General features: G+C 39.1%; 1 protein-coding gene across 1 annotated transcript; it reads right to left on the bottom strand.

Annotated features, from left to right (window-relative positions):
* Nucleotides 1-5,485: 5,485 nt before the first annotated feature.
* Nucleotides 5,486-10,246, bottom strand: LOC128513330 (succinate receptor 1-like). Its single transcript, XM_053487073.1, has 2 exons — nucleotides 10,185-10,246; nucleotides 5,486-6,435 (listed from the first exon to the last, which is right to left on the bottom strand). Exon 2 carries the CDS (start codon nucleotides 6,379-6,381, stop codon nucleotides 5,503-5,505), a length of 879 nt encoding a protein of 292 aa, XP_053343048.1. The 5' UTR covers nucleotides 6,382-6,435; nucleotides 10,185-10,246; the 3' UTR covers nucleotides 5,486-5,502.
* Nucleotides 10,247-13,465: the final 3,219 nt, after the last annotated feature.

Below are 13,465 nucleotides of genomic sequence, written 5' to 3' on the forward strand. Positions count from 1 at the left end.
GAGCTTTTAACTTCTGCTCATTTTTTCTATACTGTTTAACAGCATGTGAGACGTGATCACAGAGCTCTTTGTGTGATTTAGAAGTTAGGCTGACCACATATTCCAGTTTACTTTTCACCGGCTGAGGCATGGCATTTACTATGGTTTGTCTGAACAGCATAGACAACAGTGCATCTCCCTCTGGATCACTTTCAGTCTCTTGCTTCCACCTCTTTAGCTGCTTCTGGATGTACAGAGTTGGATTCTCTGTTTCCTCCAACTCTTCCCCTTTTAAAGCTTTTGGGTCAACTCTAGTTGAATATTCAATATGCAAGGCTTGCCACAAAGAAGGACGATAAGCATCAAACACAGTTCCATCCATATGGTATGTATCTATGGCCTCGGTCAGGTCCGAAGCCTGGAGGATCTCCTCCAATTTCCCTCCGCCTAAAATCTTCGCCAACAGAGCATTTATGTCCCCCACTGACAAAAGCTTGCCTGAGGTCTCCTCTTCCAAGACCTTAATCTATTTCCTTTCACCCTTGTGAATGTTAGGGAGGCGGTTGACAAGTCCCTCGAGATCCGGAGTTGCCCATGGTACATATTGTCCCCGTGCACCTTTAATTAAAATTGTAAATTGTGGAGCCATGTTCCTAAGTCTTCCAGTGTTCCTTCCCAGTTTCCAACTGCCCATGTTAAATGACAAATCCTCTTCCCCCCCCATCCTCTCCACTGCACAAAGGCCCATGCCCTTGTCCTTAATGTTGTATCTACCTGTACCTGACTTCTTGCTGGTGTTTTAGCACTTCTGTCGGTTCTCTCTCCACTTGCTTGCACCTCTTCCCGTTCCTCTAACTTATCTTCCTTCCCATACAACCTTTTCACTCTCTGTAGATCTGCCCTTACTTCCTTGTAACAATCTAATGGTGTGCTTTCTTCTCTATCCGTTTTCCTATCCTGCCTCTTTCTTGACTTCGCACACGACTCTCTGTAGTCTCCTTCTAAATCTACATGACCTTCTATTTGCATCTCACCAGAAACTTCGACCATGCTCTTAAGCATAGGGAATTGACCTTCAGTCTGCACATATGGGGGAGGTGTAACTAGCGCTTCCCCTCCATTACTCTGTGCCTCACTTCCTGACTTTCTAGACTTTTTTCTAGCCTGCTTTTTCTGTCTTTCCACTTTCTCCCCCTCCTTATTAAACAGCGCTAGGACCCCTCTCTCCTGCTAACTTTTTAACTCTCTCTGTACACGCTTTTTTTCTCTTGATGCCGTTTTATAATTTCTGACCAAAACCTCCATCTCAGAACAGTGTGTCATATCAAATAACCCTCCCTTTGGCCATTTTGTAATCAGATCTTAAGTCTGCTTTTGCCATTTATTGGAGATCTTAGTTATGGGATCTGCACACAAAGGATGCTTCAGCACTAATATCTCCTCTGGAGAGGCTGCCATTATGCTTTATAGCCTGTCACCAGAACTTAGATAGTCTTACTTTATCTTGTGCCTATGCACTTATTTTATGACTAAACTTTACTTACAACAACATCCAATATTGTATAATGCCAGAAATATTCACCTTCCTTAACAAGGCTTAAAAATGATAATCACTCCTTAATGTACAATATTGCCAAAAAGCACAGTATTTTTATACACAGTAAACACTTTCATCAATAACCGATTAATGGCACAGTATTAATATAGGGTTCAGACACACTCACCACTCCACACTATTTATTTATTTATTTATTTATTTATTCATTCATAGACTTAAGCATTCATACTTTGTCCCTCTTTTTTCTGGAAAATAGGGCTTATTCTTTGCATACTTGTCCCCTTTACTAATTAGGGCTCATTAATACACTCACACATGTCCCTTTTATTGATTAATGGTTATCTATTTAGCTCTTTATTTATTTATTAAACTAATAAGGGCTCATACACACACATGTCTCCGGTCTGGCAACAAGCTGCCCCCCTCTGAGGGTTGTACACACGATTCCCTCGGGAGGTCCAGGCCTGTTTGCTCGACACAAAGCTTATGGTTTCATTCAACCAGCCTCTCTCTCTCAGACACACTCAAGCACACATAGAGCTCTCACACACTCAGACAGTAAGAGACAGACACAACATCAATTAGAAACAATTGCAATTGCATTCAACTTAATGGCACAAAATAGTGCTAGACATAGAAAAGATATAAAATAAAAGCCACAAAAACCTCATACAATACCTATTTTGGGTGGCTACACAATGCTTATGATGTACAACCATGCATTCCTTATAGAAAAGATATCAATAAAAGCCACAAAAACCTCATACAATACAAATTTTAAGGTGGCAAAATGCTTACAACACCGTAATGTGTTTCTCACACGAAAGGGTATTTTTTATTAATTGCTGCATATCCTTACACAAGCAATATTACTAATTAAGTGGTACTCCGTATTAACTTGCTTTCCACTCCTGTCATCCATTAAGGCCCACTTGACAACGAGTACAAATTAATATCAAGACTATCTACCATTTTACATTGCCCTCTTAGCAACTCAAATAGACACTCAAATGCGCTCTCTCATACCTTCTGTTATGGCCGCCATTAATCAATGCCCTCTTGACAACAAAACAGACAAATGCAATGCTTATTTTATCAATTTACTATCAGTACAACAGTTAGTAAGCTGATGCATGCATTTCCTTCTGGAACCAAAGCCCATGTAGAGACTAATTAATTTGGAGAGGTCTTTATCAGGTGTCCTTACCACCACGGGTTATCCCAGCAAACAACACAAACTAAGTATATAAGCAAAAGTTGCTTACCGTTTTTAGGTGGCCACCTGTTCGTGCTGCCCGCCAAGGATGCCCACGGTGATCAGCCACACCTTTGCCCGTTCACCGACCTTTATTTATCATGCAATAACGGCCGGGGGGAGACTGCAGAATCGCCGCAATGTCTCGTATGCTCCCCCATTATATAGCCAACCAGGACAAAAGAATTCATTCTACATGCACTGATGTCATCCTAAACATCTGGGGTTCATTAAGTTTCCCCAGTCTAGGGGGCCTCAACATATATATCAAATCGCTTATGCAAGCAGAATTTTAGGCCTATACGTGCAGCTTCGCACGCACATCTCTGAGTACTTTCATATGGGGTACCATTTATTTCTTAAAAGTAAGTAAAGTTACATAAAATCAAATAAAATTTACTTCCGAACTAGCCTCAGAGTTCGACTTAGAAGTGAAGCTAGACAATTTCGACTGAGTCGGTCTACTAATGTTTTTACCAAGTTTCCTTTGTGAGAGAGGCATCACTACAGGCCTTGTTCAACGTCTAATAAACGAGTATTACTCGGGATTTTACAGAAATATAGCGGAGCAGAAGTGGGCACGTCCTCTCAGCAAGCCGCTATTACCGAACCCCCTGGGGTCACTTTCTAACTCCAAAATCGTTCCTGATTTTTTATTGCTTTCTACATTGTAAAGGAATGCTGAGGGCGTCCAAAAAATGCATTAATCTCCTTTAAACAGTTAATGGTAAGATGTGTCTGCTACTTATGCTCTGTAAAGACTTCAGAACGCCTCTAATCATTTTCAGGCTGATAACTCTAAATGAACTTCTCGTCTGTGGCAGAGGTAGGTTTTGGTCTCGCCCTCCTGGGATGGCTTTCATGAGAGCCAGTTTCCTTATGGTGCTTGACGGATTTTGCAAATGCACTTGACAATACTGTTCTTGCAAGAATTAGTACAGAAAGGCCGACCTCTGTGTCTTAAAATAGCAACCAACTGTTGTTTTTGTTGTTGTTACGTAATTACCTAATTCCATATGTGTTATTTTATAGTTTTGAAATCCCCAGTATTGTTGTAGAATGTAGAAACTAAATCACTAAACAAAAACAAAGAAATTTGCAAGTGACCTTACCTTTTGAACGGTAGTGTATATAATATATACAGTATAATATTAAGATGGACTTGAAAATGCAGTGTTTATTAAGCAATTATTTGTGCTCTGTTGTTTTTCCTGCGGTACCTATTTTATGCTTTTTTTGCTTTGCAGAAGTCGCACCTCTTTATGATAAATGAATATTATGATTAAAATTTGTACTGTATTTTTAGTACTTGGATTATGAATTCGTTTAACCACAATGTTTCACATGATTTTATCTGCTACTACGTGCAGCTCTAAAAGAGCTGCGGCTCACTAATCCTTGAGAGAATGAACTGATGCCCGAGGTGTCAGTCTATAGTTATATAGCGCCACTCAGCGGTAAAAGCCAGCAAACGCACAAACCCAAATGCTGCCGCCATGAGGCGCGGAGGTAAAACTAGAATACCACTATACATGTCTTCTGTATATTTTGACAGCAAGCTAAACTCAACTCTCATTAAGAGGACAGACACGGTATGTCTCTTTCCAACTTTTAATAAGGATAAGACAAAATTATGAAATTAAGTATAAAACAACAAACAATGTAAATATCCACACTCAGTATATACACAAATAAGCATTACTTACAAATGCCTTATTCCTCAATATCAATTTAATAGGTATTGTTATACTTGTTAATGACAAAACGTAAATAGGCAGGTATATAATAATAAGCAAAGGGGCAATACAACTTTCTTTCCCATGTGAAAATACAGCTGATATAAACAAATATATGTAGGAATTAAAAAACAGAAATAATCAAATGCCATGAAAGATACATGGATAATAACAATAAACATACAGACAAATCTACCAAAGGCCAAGGATGAATGCAGATTGTTGCTGATTTACTGCAGCACATGTTCAGAACTGTGTAACATGGAAAACACTAGCTTCCTTATAGGTCATCAGATTAGTCACATGGTAATGCTACAATATGTAATTTGCAAGACAGCCATGGGGGGGCAACAATTAACAAACAATCAGACCATAATTATTATAACAATAACTGTAACAGAATATAAGCTATCAAAATATGTCCAAAATAAATAGCATTAAAGCAGAATATTTTTTTTTTTTATTAGACAAAAAAAAGCTTACATAAGTCATATAAATTTAAAACACTATATTCAATGTTGAATACTGTATTCAATGCTTGTACTTCCTTCTTCTGGTGTAGTATAAGATTGAATTTGCCGACAGTGTAGAAAAGTATCACTGCATTCAATAGAGAATACAAATCACAGCATTTTAATTAATCACCTTCTATTAAGATTAAATGTTTCAATCCTGCTGGGCATGGACCCTTTCGAAAGACCAAACACTATCTACAGGTCCTTCATAGTCATTATATCTCAAAACACTGCCAGTGTTAGACAGTGCCTGTTTCCATGCTCAAAAAAAAAAAAAAAAATCTTCCTATCTTCAGAAAGAACAGTGCCTTTATCTCCAGGACAACTCTAGAAACTTGTAAAAAAAAAAAAAAAAAAAAAAAAAAGATTTATATTTTTCCCATTTTAGGTGCTTAACTGAGAAAGTGTTTGTTACTCATCCCTATTGTTATTAATACCACCTTTGCTTGTCAGACTTGCTTATGGTGCAGCCCTTAGCATCCTTTTAAACTGCCGCCACCTGTCCTGCAGAGCTTCTTTAAAGCTGTCTGTCATGAGGAAGTAAAACACAGGGTTGATGGCACTGTGAGCAAATGCAATTGGCCGTGTCATTATAAAAGCTGCATTGATGTAATCCATGACACAGTGTGACAAATTTAAATGATCAAGACGAGATGCAATTCGCACAATCCTCATTACATGGTAGGGTGTGTAGAGCACCAGAAACATAATTGCTGCAGTCCTCACAATTCTTACTGGCCTTTGGAAGGATGTGCCACGCATCTCCTCTCTTCTCCTTAGTACAGAAACCATACTTTGAGATGAGAGAAACAAAGCCATCAGTGGCATCAAGAATCCAGTTATGGTGAGCACTATGCTGTAGATCAGAGTATTTTTGGCTAGTCCAAGGCTCCCAAAATCATGACACAATGTCCAAGAATTTTGCTCCAAGTCCTGAATAATAAAAATAATAAGGGGAGCTATCTGAGCATTCACCCAGATCCAGTTCAATATGGTGATGCACAGCGAAGCTTTGAGAGTTAACAAGATGTGTTGTCGCTGGGGGTGACACATCAACAAGAACCGGTCCACACTTACCCACATCATGAACAGGATGCTGGAGTACAAGTTCACATGAAGGATGTAGCGATTAACCACACATAGAGAAGGATTAAATTTCTCCTGGTTGTGCGCATAATTATAGGACAACTCAGGTAGTGTGCACAGAAAGACAAGGTCAGATACAGACAAGTTAAAAAGGTACACGTTTGTAGACTTCCATGCAGGGAGACAAAAGATATAGCCTAGGACCACCACTAGGTTGCCAATGAAGCCAATGGTAAATTCCAGACCATACATAGGTGAGAGATAATATCTCTCTAAGAGTGGAGTGATGAGACTGGAACAGTTTTCCTGTAGAATAATAAAAAAAAGATTTAGAAATTATTTAGATAAAATAAAGAAAAAAAATATTGCTGTTATTTTTGTTACTGTTTGTTTTAAAGTAAAAAAATAAGTTTTGTTATGTGTGTGCAGAGGCGCGAAATAATAATGTGTGGTAAAAAGTGATTTTTTATTTATTTATTTTGTTTTACCCCAAGGCATAAGATATTTCCCTTTTAAATGTTTTGAGTGGATGTTTACAATTCATTTAAATAAAGTTCAGGAAAAAAGAAAAATACATAAATAATAATAATAATAATAATAATAATAATAATAATAATAATAAAAAGCTCAACTGTGCCTACTCAATGGTAATATTTTTATGCAGTCCAAAAGTTAGGTTAAAATAGAAAAAGTGGGAACACATTTTGCTGGTGCATCTAAGCTGGCATAAACTGAAATACTAATACAAAATGTGTTCCCACCTGTTCTATTTTATGTCTAAGCACAGTTTAGATTAATGACAGTATTTAGGGAGTTTTTCTGTAAATGTATTAACTTTACAGAATTAAAGAACAACACTGTGCACTTGAATATGTACTTTATATCTGCATTTGTTACACTCACATATAACAGTGTTAGAAGTGTAAATATATATATATATATATTTTTTTTTTAATATATTTAAGTTGAGAATGTTCATTTTCTCAAATAATTAAGATTCTGCACTTCTGCACTTTAATGTAATCATGTTTATGATGTTAACCATATTAACTGCTTTTTACAAAAGCATAATTTCCCTCATTAAAGCAAAATAGGAACATACCAATTACCAAAGTTCTCTGAAATTCATGTAAATATTTTAATGCTTAATTTTTTTACTAAAATGTTTGTGATTAATATATATAATTTAAAATAAATAAAAGAAACATTATATACATTAGAAAAATATATTAGAAAATAATTCAAAACTTAATTTCCATAGTGGACTTTGCAATAGAAAAAACATCTGCTGTATATGTGAAATATAAATCATGTCATAAAATAACTCCCTGTTCACACACAAAAATCTTAAAGGAAACGAGCTAATGTGGTTTAATAATTTTACAGCAATGTATTCAATTACATTGTGTGAATTATCTTATGTATATATTTTTCATAACAATAATGATATGTATGTAAAGCAAGCAAAATGGTTTTGCATCAACTAATATGCGCTTTAGTTTTTGGGGTATTCTTCTACCTTCACTAAAGCCTTAAAGAACCGCTCAAGTATAAAAAATATATATAAAAAAAGTAACTGTTAAACATACCATAATATTTAATCAATTTCAAGGGTATATTTATATAAAATATTCCTTGACAGTAGTGGTACTTATTAATTCATGTTTATATATATTATCTAGTCCACTTTAATTTTTTCACAGTATATATATATTTGAAACTTTCTTACCATCGCACCGTTTGGTCTGACGTCTTCAGGAGTGTGAAGTACTGTAAGCTTTTATGTGTTCCTTATTACAAAGTTCACTGAACCACACGTTTTAGCTGTATTTACTTGATTTTTTTTAACCAGAAATCTGACGCAATGACACACTGATGCAATGATCACTTTGTTGCTTTTCTATCTTTCTTTCTGTCTCGATCTGTTTGTCACTTGTACTGTATGTTTTGATAAGTTTTGTTAATTCAGCCTCGTTGAGAATGAATATAGCTTTTGTGAGGGGTAGCTCAGTGGATTATGGTTTGGAAGGTTTCAGGTCCCAGGTTCAAACCCCACAACCACCAAGTTACCACTGTTGGGCCTTTAAGCAAGGCATTTAACCCTTAAGTGAATGCTGCATACAGTACATTCTCCGTGCTTGTGAATTTGTATTATTGCTGATAATGCACGCTGACCCCAGACCCTAAGCTGGGATATGCAAAGAAAGAATATCACTGTGCAGTAAAGTAAATGTGACAAATAAAGGCTTAACTTAACTTTTGTCTATTTGTTTTATACCTCCATTCACGAGAAAATTAATCACAGGTCATAGTTTGGCCCAAATATGTTTCCTGTTAGCACTGTTAGCCTGGAATGGCTTTTTCTTAGCTCTTTTAGCTTGAAGATTCTTCTTGTCAATGCTGTTTTGGATGAGATCTGTGTAAATGCTAGGATAAATGTGCAATGCAATGGGACTTTTAGTTGGGTTATACATGGGTCATGTAGTTGCAGAAATGGGGAAGTGGTGACTCACAGGATTGAAGCTCTGGATTGTCGGGCTTTGTGTAAAATGCTAGGATAAAAGTGCAATGCAATGGGATTCATTGGAAAGTCATGTAGTTGCAGAAATAGGGACGTGGTGACTCACAGTTGGAGCTCTGAGTTGCTGATGGGTGGGTCAGGAGTTCAAGGCCTGCCACTGTAAAGCCCTTGGGTAAGACCCTTAATCCTAAGTATATTGCCAGGAAAAAGTCTGGACATACCCTGTAATTCAATGTTTTTTTGTTTTGTAATTTATTTACTACATTGTAAAATAATACTAGAGATTTAAACTAACACATTTGGATGCATTCAGCAATGGTTTACCCTGTGGGAAAAAAAAACTGACTGGCTACATAAATAATTACTCATCCCTCCCTGACACTAAGCCATCTCAGCCTAGTCCATCAACACCCTCTGTCACTTCCAGGCTTCAAGAATGTTAGTAGTGTATGACATGCTGATATCACCATGCATCTTCAGAAATTGCATGCAGAAACTAACACCTGGGTTAAAGGGGATGGGCTGGTGCAAAACCTTACCCAAAAGCCCACTAAGCACTAATGTGGAAATCAGGAAAGGTAATAATAGCTCTATAATAGGCACCTCTATAATAGGTGCCCTTTGATGAGGTTTTTCACTATGAGATTTTGTCACTTAGAGATATGAAATATATGGCAAATACTATCCTAAGCTCCACAAACTAGCAGTTGGAAAGAGAGACTGTCTAAAGAGAGACTGTCTACTGTCAGTTGGAATTGGGATGTCTAAAAACACTAACTGATTTTATTTGGACCTCCACAGGTTGAGTGTGGTTTTGAGATTAAATTTAGCAGTTGAAGGTGTTGACTCCACAGAGAATGTTACTGAATATTTAGATGACTTATTAATCTTGCATATGACGCTTGTGGGATTGGTCCACCTCATGGTCGGCCCAAGTATGGTGTCTGTGTTTCTGTTTTGGTAATAGGGAGGTATTTTTTCAACTTAATAGGACTGATGCAATTGCAGCCTGACTGAGACCCAAGTGTTGTGATAAAGCAAAAAGAAGAGGAAGTCGTGGTCAGCTATGCAAAAGAGGAACTTACAATGTTGTGAGAATTAAGGCAATCTGTCCTTGAAAATTATTAGAAGTTATGGCCTTCCAAGAAAAACTATGAGTTAGATATGGGAAACAATAATAAGATTAAAATAATTATGGAAAGGAAAATAAACTGGTAAAGAGGACAAATTAAATTAGGAAAATGAAGTACTAACTGACGCATAGTAGGGAGTGTCCAGGGTGTCTCCCGCTTTGTGCCCTAAGTCTCCTAGGATAGGCTCCAGGCCTCCCCCAACCCTGAATACAGTATGATGAGTAAGTGAGAGAGTGAACGTTTTCACATTTTTTTACTCTTCGTCAAAATCCTGTGGAACTGATTGCCTCCTCAAGTCACCTAATTAGTAAATACAGTCCACCTGTGTATAATTCAATCACATTGTAAATACAGCTGTTCTGTGAATCCTTCAGAGGTGATACTTTTGCATGCCACTGTACCTGTGCAGGTGGTATGTTGGCTTAGTGGTTAGCACTGTCGCCTTGCACCTACAGGATCCAGGTTCGCCAGGTTTAATTCTCGCCTCTGTGTGCACAGAGTTTGCAAGTTCTCTCCATAATGGGTGGGTTTCCTCTGGGTTCTTTCACTGTCCACAGTCATGCAGATTAGGGCTAAAATTTATTCCCAAATTGCCCATAGTGTGTGCATGTGTGTGTACCCTGCAATGGATTGGCATCCCCAAGTCTCCTGGGATTGGCTCCAGGCCCCCTGCAACCCTAAATACAGAAAAAACAGTGTAGCTGATAAGTGAGTGAGTGGGTTAGTGTACCTGTGCAAGAGCTAATTTTACAGAGGTGATTTCTCATGACAATAATGAAATTTATTTAAAGTATTTGAAACTTTCTTACATGTAGCCTATTGCCCATTGTTTTAAAAAAGAAAATGTTAAATTACCAGGTTTTATTTCTAATAAACATTCAGTACAGTTATCTATGCATAATTACTTAAAAATTTAATAAACAGAAACAAATTAGAGATGTATAAATAATGTAAACAAACAAAATTGGCTCTAGTTCATTTTAAGGTGCTTAGATACTTTGAAAAAAATCTGAAACATTATGCACAAGTTTTATATACCTACACACCTAGAACTTTTAGAAAACTTAAATAGTTCTTCAGTTTTTCTTTTTGTGAACATTCAAGGGTTCTGTGTTGAACCCTTTAACAGATTATTATTTCCCTATGAGAAAGAGCTTCAAAGCAAAGATAAAAATGCCATTAATTATGTATGAAAATCTGAAATAAAAAAAATATATAATTTTTTTTTTTCAAATGAAAGATCTATATAAAATGTAGTTAGAATAATAAAAAATATATCTCATGCATTAGGTATTTAACATAATAATAAGGCATCATTCATACCTGGCCTAAATATTCATAATAATCTAAACTGTTATCCTAAATGCTAGTAAGTAAGTAAGACAATTTTGCTTAACCAATTGTGCTGTTTTCTCTCTTAAATTTTAAAAGAAATAATAGGAATGTCATGCACTAACCTGAGTAGACCAGAAGACGTAGCTTTAGCGGTTAGCCATTTGTAGCGTGGATGGTAAACCCAAACGCGGAAGCAAGCGAGTAGGCAGGATAACCACGCGATTTAGTCTAAGGACTCTCACAGAAGGGGAGCAAGGGACAAACACAAATTTAACCCACGTCCTATAAACACACACTCGAAAACAGAAAGTAAACCCAAGAAAGTGAGTACTCACGAATTGGCAGAGAAACGATCTGAACCGACATGGGCGAACTTAATGACTGAGTGATGTGAAGCACCATCTTGTTTCCTTTTATGCTTCCTGTTTTGCGACCGCACTACTTCCGGGACCTAGTGCCGGTCATGGCGCGGGTGTATGTGACAGTACACAGTTTTCTCCACAGCCACCGACACCTGCGAACCAACTGTTGGGCCGACAGTACATCAACTTCCGGTTCTTGATGTTCGAAAAATTGAAGGCTGGAAACCGTAGCATACCTCAAATGGACTGAGATTTGTGGCAGATAACACATGAAGGTTATGAGATAACTCAGCCCATATGAGATAGCGGGCCCAGGAGCGCTGACGATTGGTGACAAAACATCTCAGATATCGCTCCAGTTGTTGGTTGGTCCACTCCATCTGACCATTAGTCTGAGGGTGGTATCCTGATGACAGACTGCAGGTGGAATTGATCAGACGGCAAAAGGCCTTCCAGAACCGAGCAGTGAATTGGTGCCCCCTTTGTCCGAGACGATGTCTTTCGGGAACCCATGCAGGCGGACTACATGCTCTAGAATCAGCTCGGCTGTGTCTTTAGCTGACGGGAGTCCGGAGAGAGCCACCAGATGCACAGCTTTGGAGAACCGATCTACGATGGTCATGATGGTTGTCTTTCCCTCTGAATCCAGCAGGCCCGTGATGAAGTCGATGGCCATGTGCGTCCAGGGCTGACGAGAAACCGGAAGTGGTTGGAGCTCTCCAGGTGTCAGCTGGTTGGTGGTCTTCACCCTGGCGCACACTGGGCACGCCTGGACGAACTCGTCGACATCCCGGGTCATGGAGGGCCACCAGAAGGCGCGTTGGACAAATTGTAGGGTGGGCTTGGTTTCGGGGTGTCCAGAGAGGGTTGAGGAGTGGCCCCACTCCATAATGTCGGTTCGGTCTCCGTGGTCTGTGGCTGGCGAACTCTCGTTTCTAGATCTCACTGGAGAGGTGCAATGATTTTTGACAGAGGTAGAACAGGCGCGGGTCCTGCCCAGGTGGTGTCTATCTCATGTTGTCTGGAGAGGGCATCAGCCTTGATGTTTTTGGACCCCGGGCAGTAAGTTATAATGTTCAAAAAACAGAGCCCACCGCGCCTGCCTCGGGTTGAGCTATTTGATGTTTTAAATGGTGATCAGATTTTGGTGATCGGTCCAGACGATGAAAGGGTCACTGGCGCCTTGGAGCCAGTGCCGCCATTCCTCCAATGCCCACTTTATGGACAACAGATCGCAGTCCCCTACCCCGTATCGCTGTTGAGTGGGATAAAATTTTTTGGAGAAGAAGCCTCAGGGGTGTAGCTTCTGGTATGGACCTCGCTGGGAGAGAACAGCTCTGGCGCCCATATCCGAAGCGTCCTCCTCCACAACGAATAGTTTGTTGACGTCTGGGTGGATAAAGATTGGAGCGGTGGTGAAACGACGACATAGTTCGTGGAAGGCGGAGATGGCAGTGGATTTGAGGTGAAAGTGATGCGATGATGGGCGTGTCAGGGCAGTAAAGGGTTGTTGCAACTGCACTGTAGTCCCGGATGAAGCGACGATAGAAATTCGCCCAAGAAACCGTTGAAGCTGCTTGAGGGTCTTGGGTAGGGGCCAATGACGCACAGCTTCCAGTTTCTGCGTGTCCATGGCCACACCCTGTGGCGAGATGACAAAGCCCAGGAATGTGGTGGAGCACTCATGAAAAGCGCACTTCTCCAACTTACAATACAGTTGATGGGGGAGCAATCTCTTAAGGACCGCCCTGACATGTTGGGTATGTTATTCAGCTGTCCATGAGTAGATTAGTATGTCGTCCAGGTAAGCGAATGCCCACTGCCCCAGCATGTTTTGAAGAACGTCATTGATGAAACTTTGAAAGGCGGCGATGGCATTGTAGGGGCCTTTCATAATGTCCAAGACTTTCATAATGTCCACTGGGTGTGATGAAGGCCATCTTTCACTCATCGCCCTCTCTGATAATCACCAAGTTGTAGGCACT

The sequence above is a fragment of the Clarias gariepinus genome, chromosome 25 (assembly GCF_024256425.1).
Source record: "Clarias gariepinus isolate MV-2021 ecotype Netherlands chromosome 25, CGAR_prim_01v2, whole genome shotgun sequence".
In the NCBI taxonomy this organism is placed as follows: Eukaryota; Metazoa; Chordata; class Actinopteri; order Siluriformes; family Clariidae; genus Clarias; species Clarias gariepinus.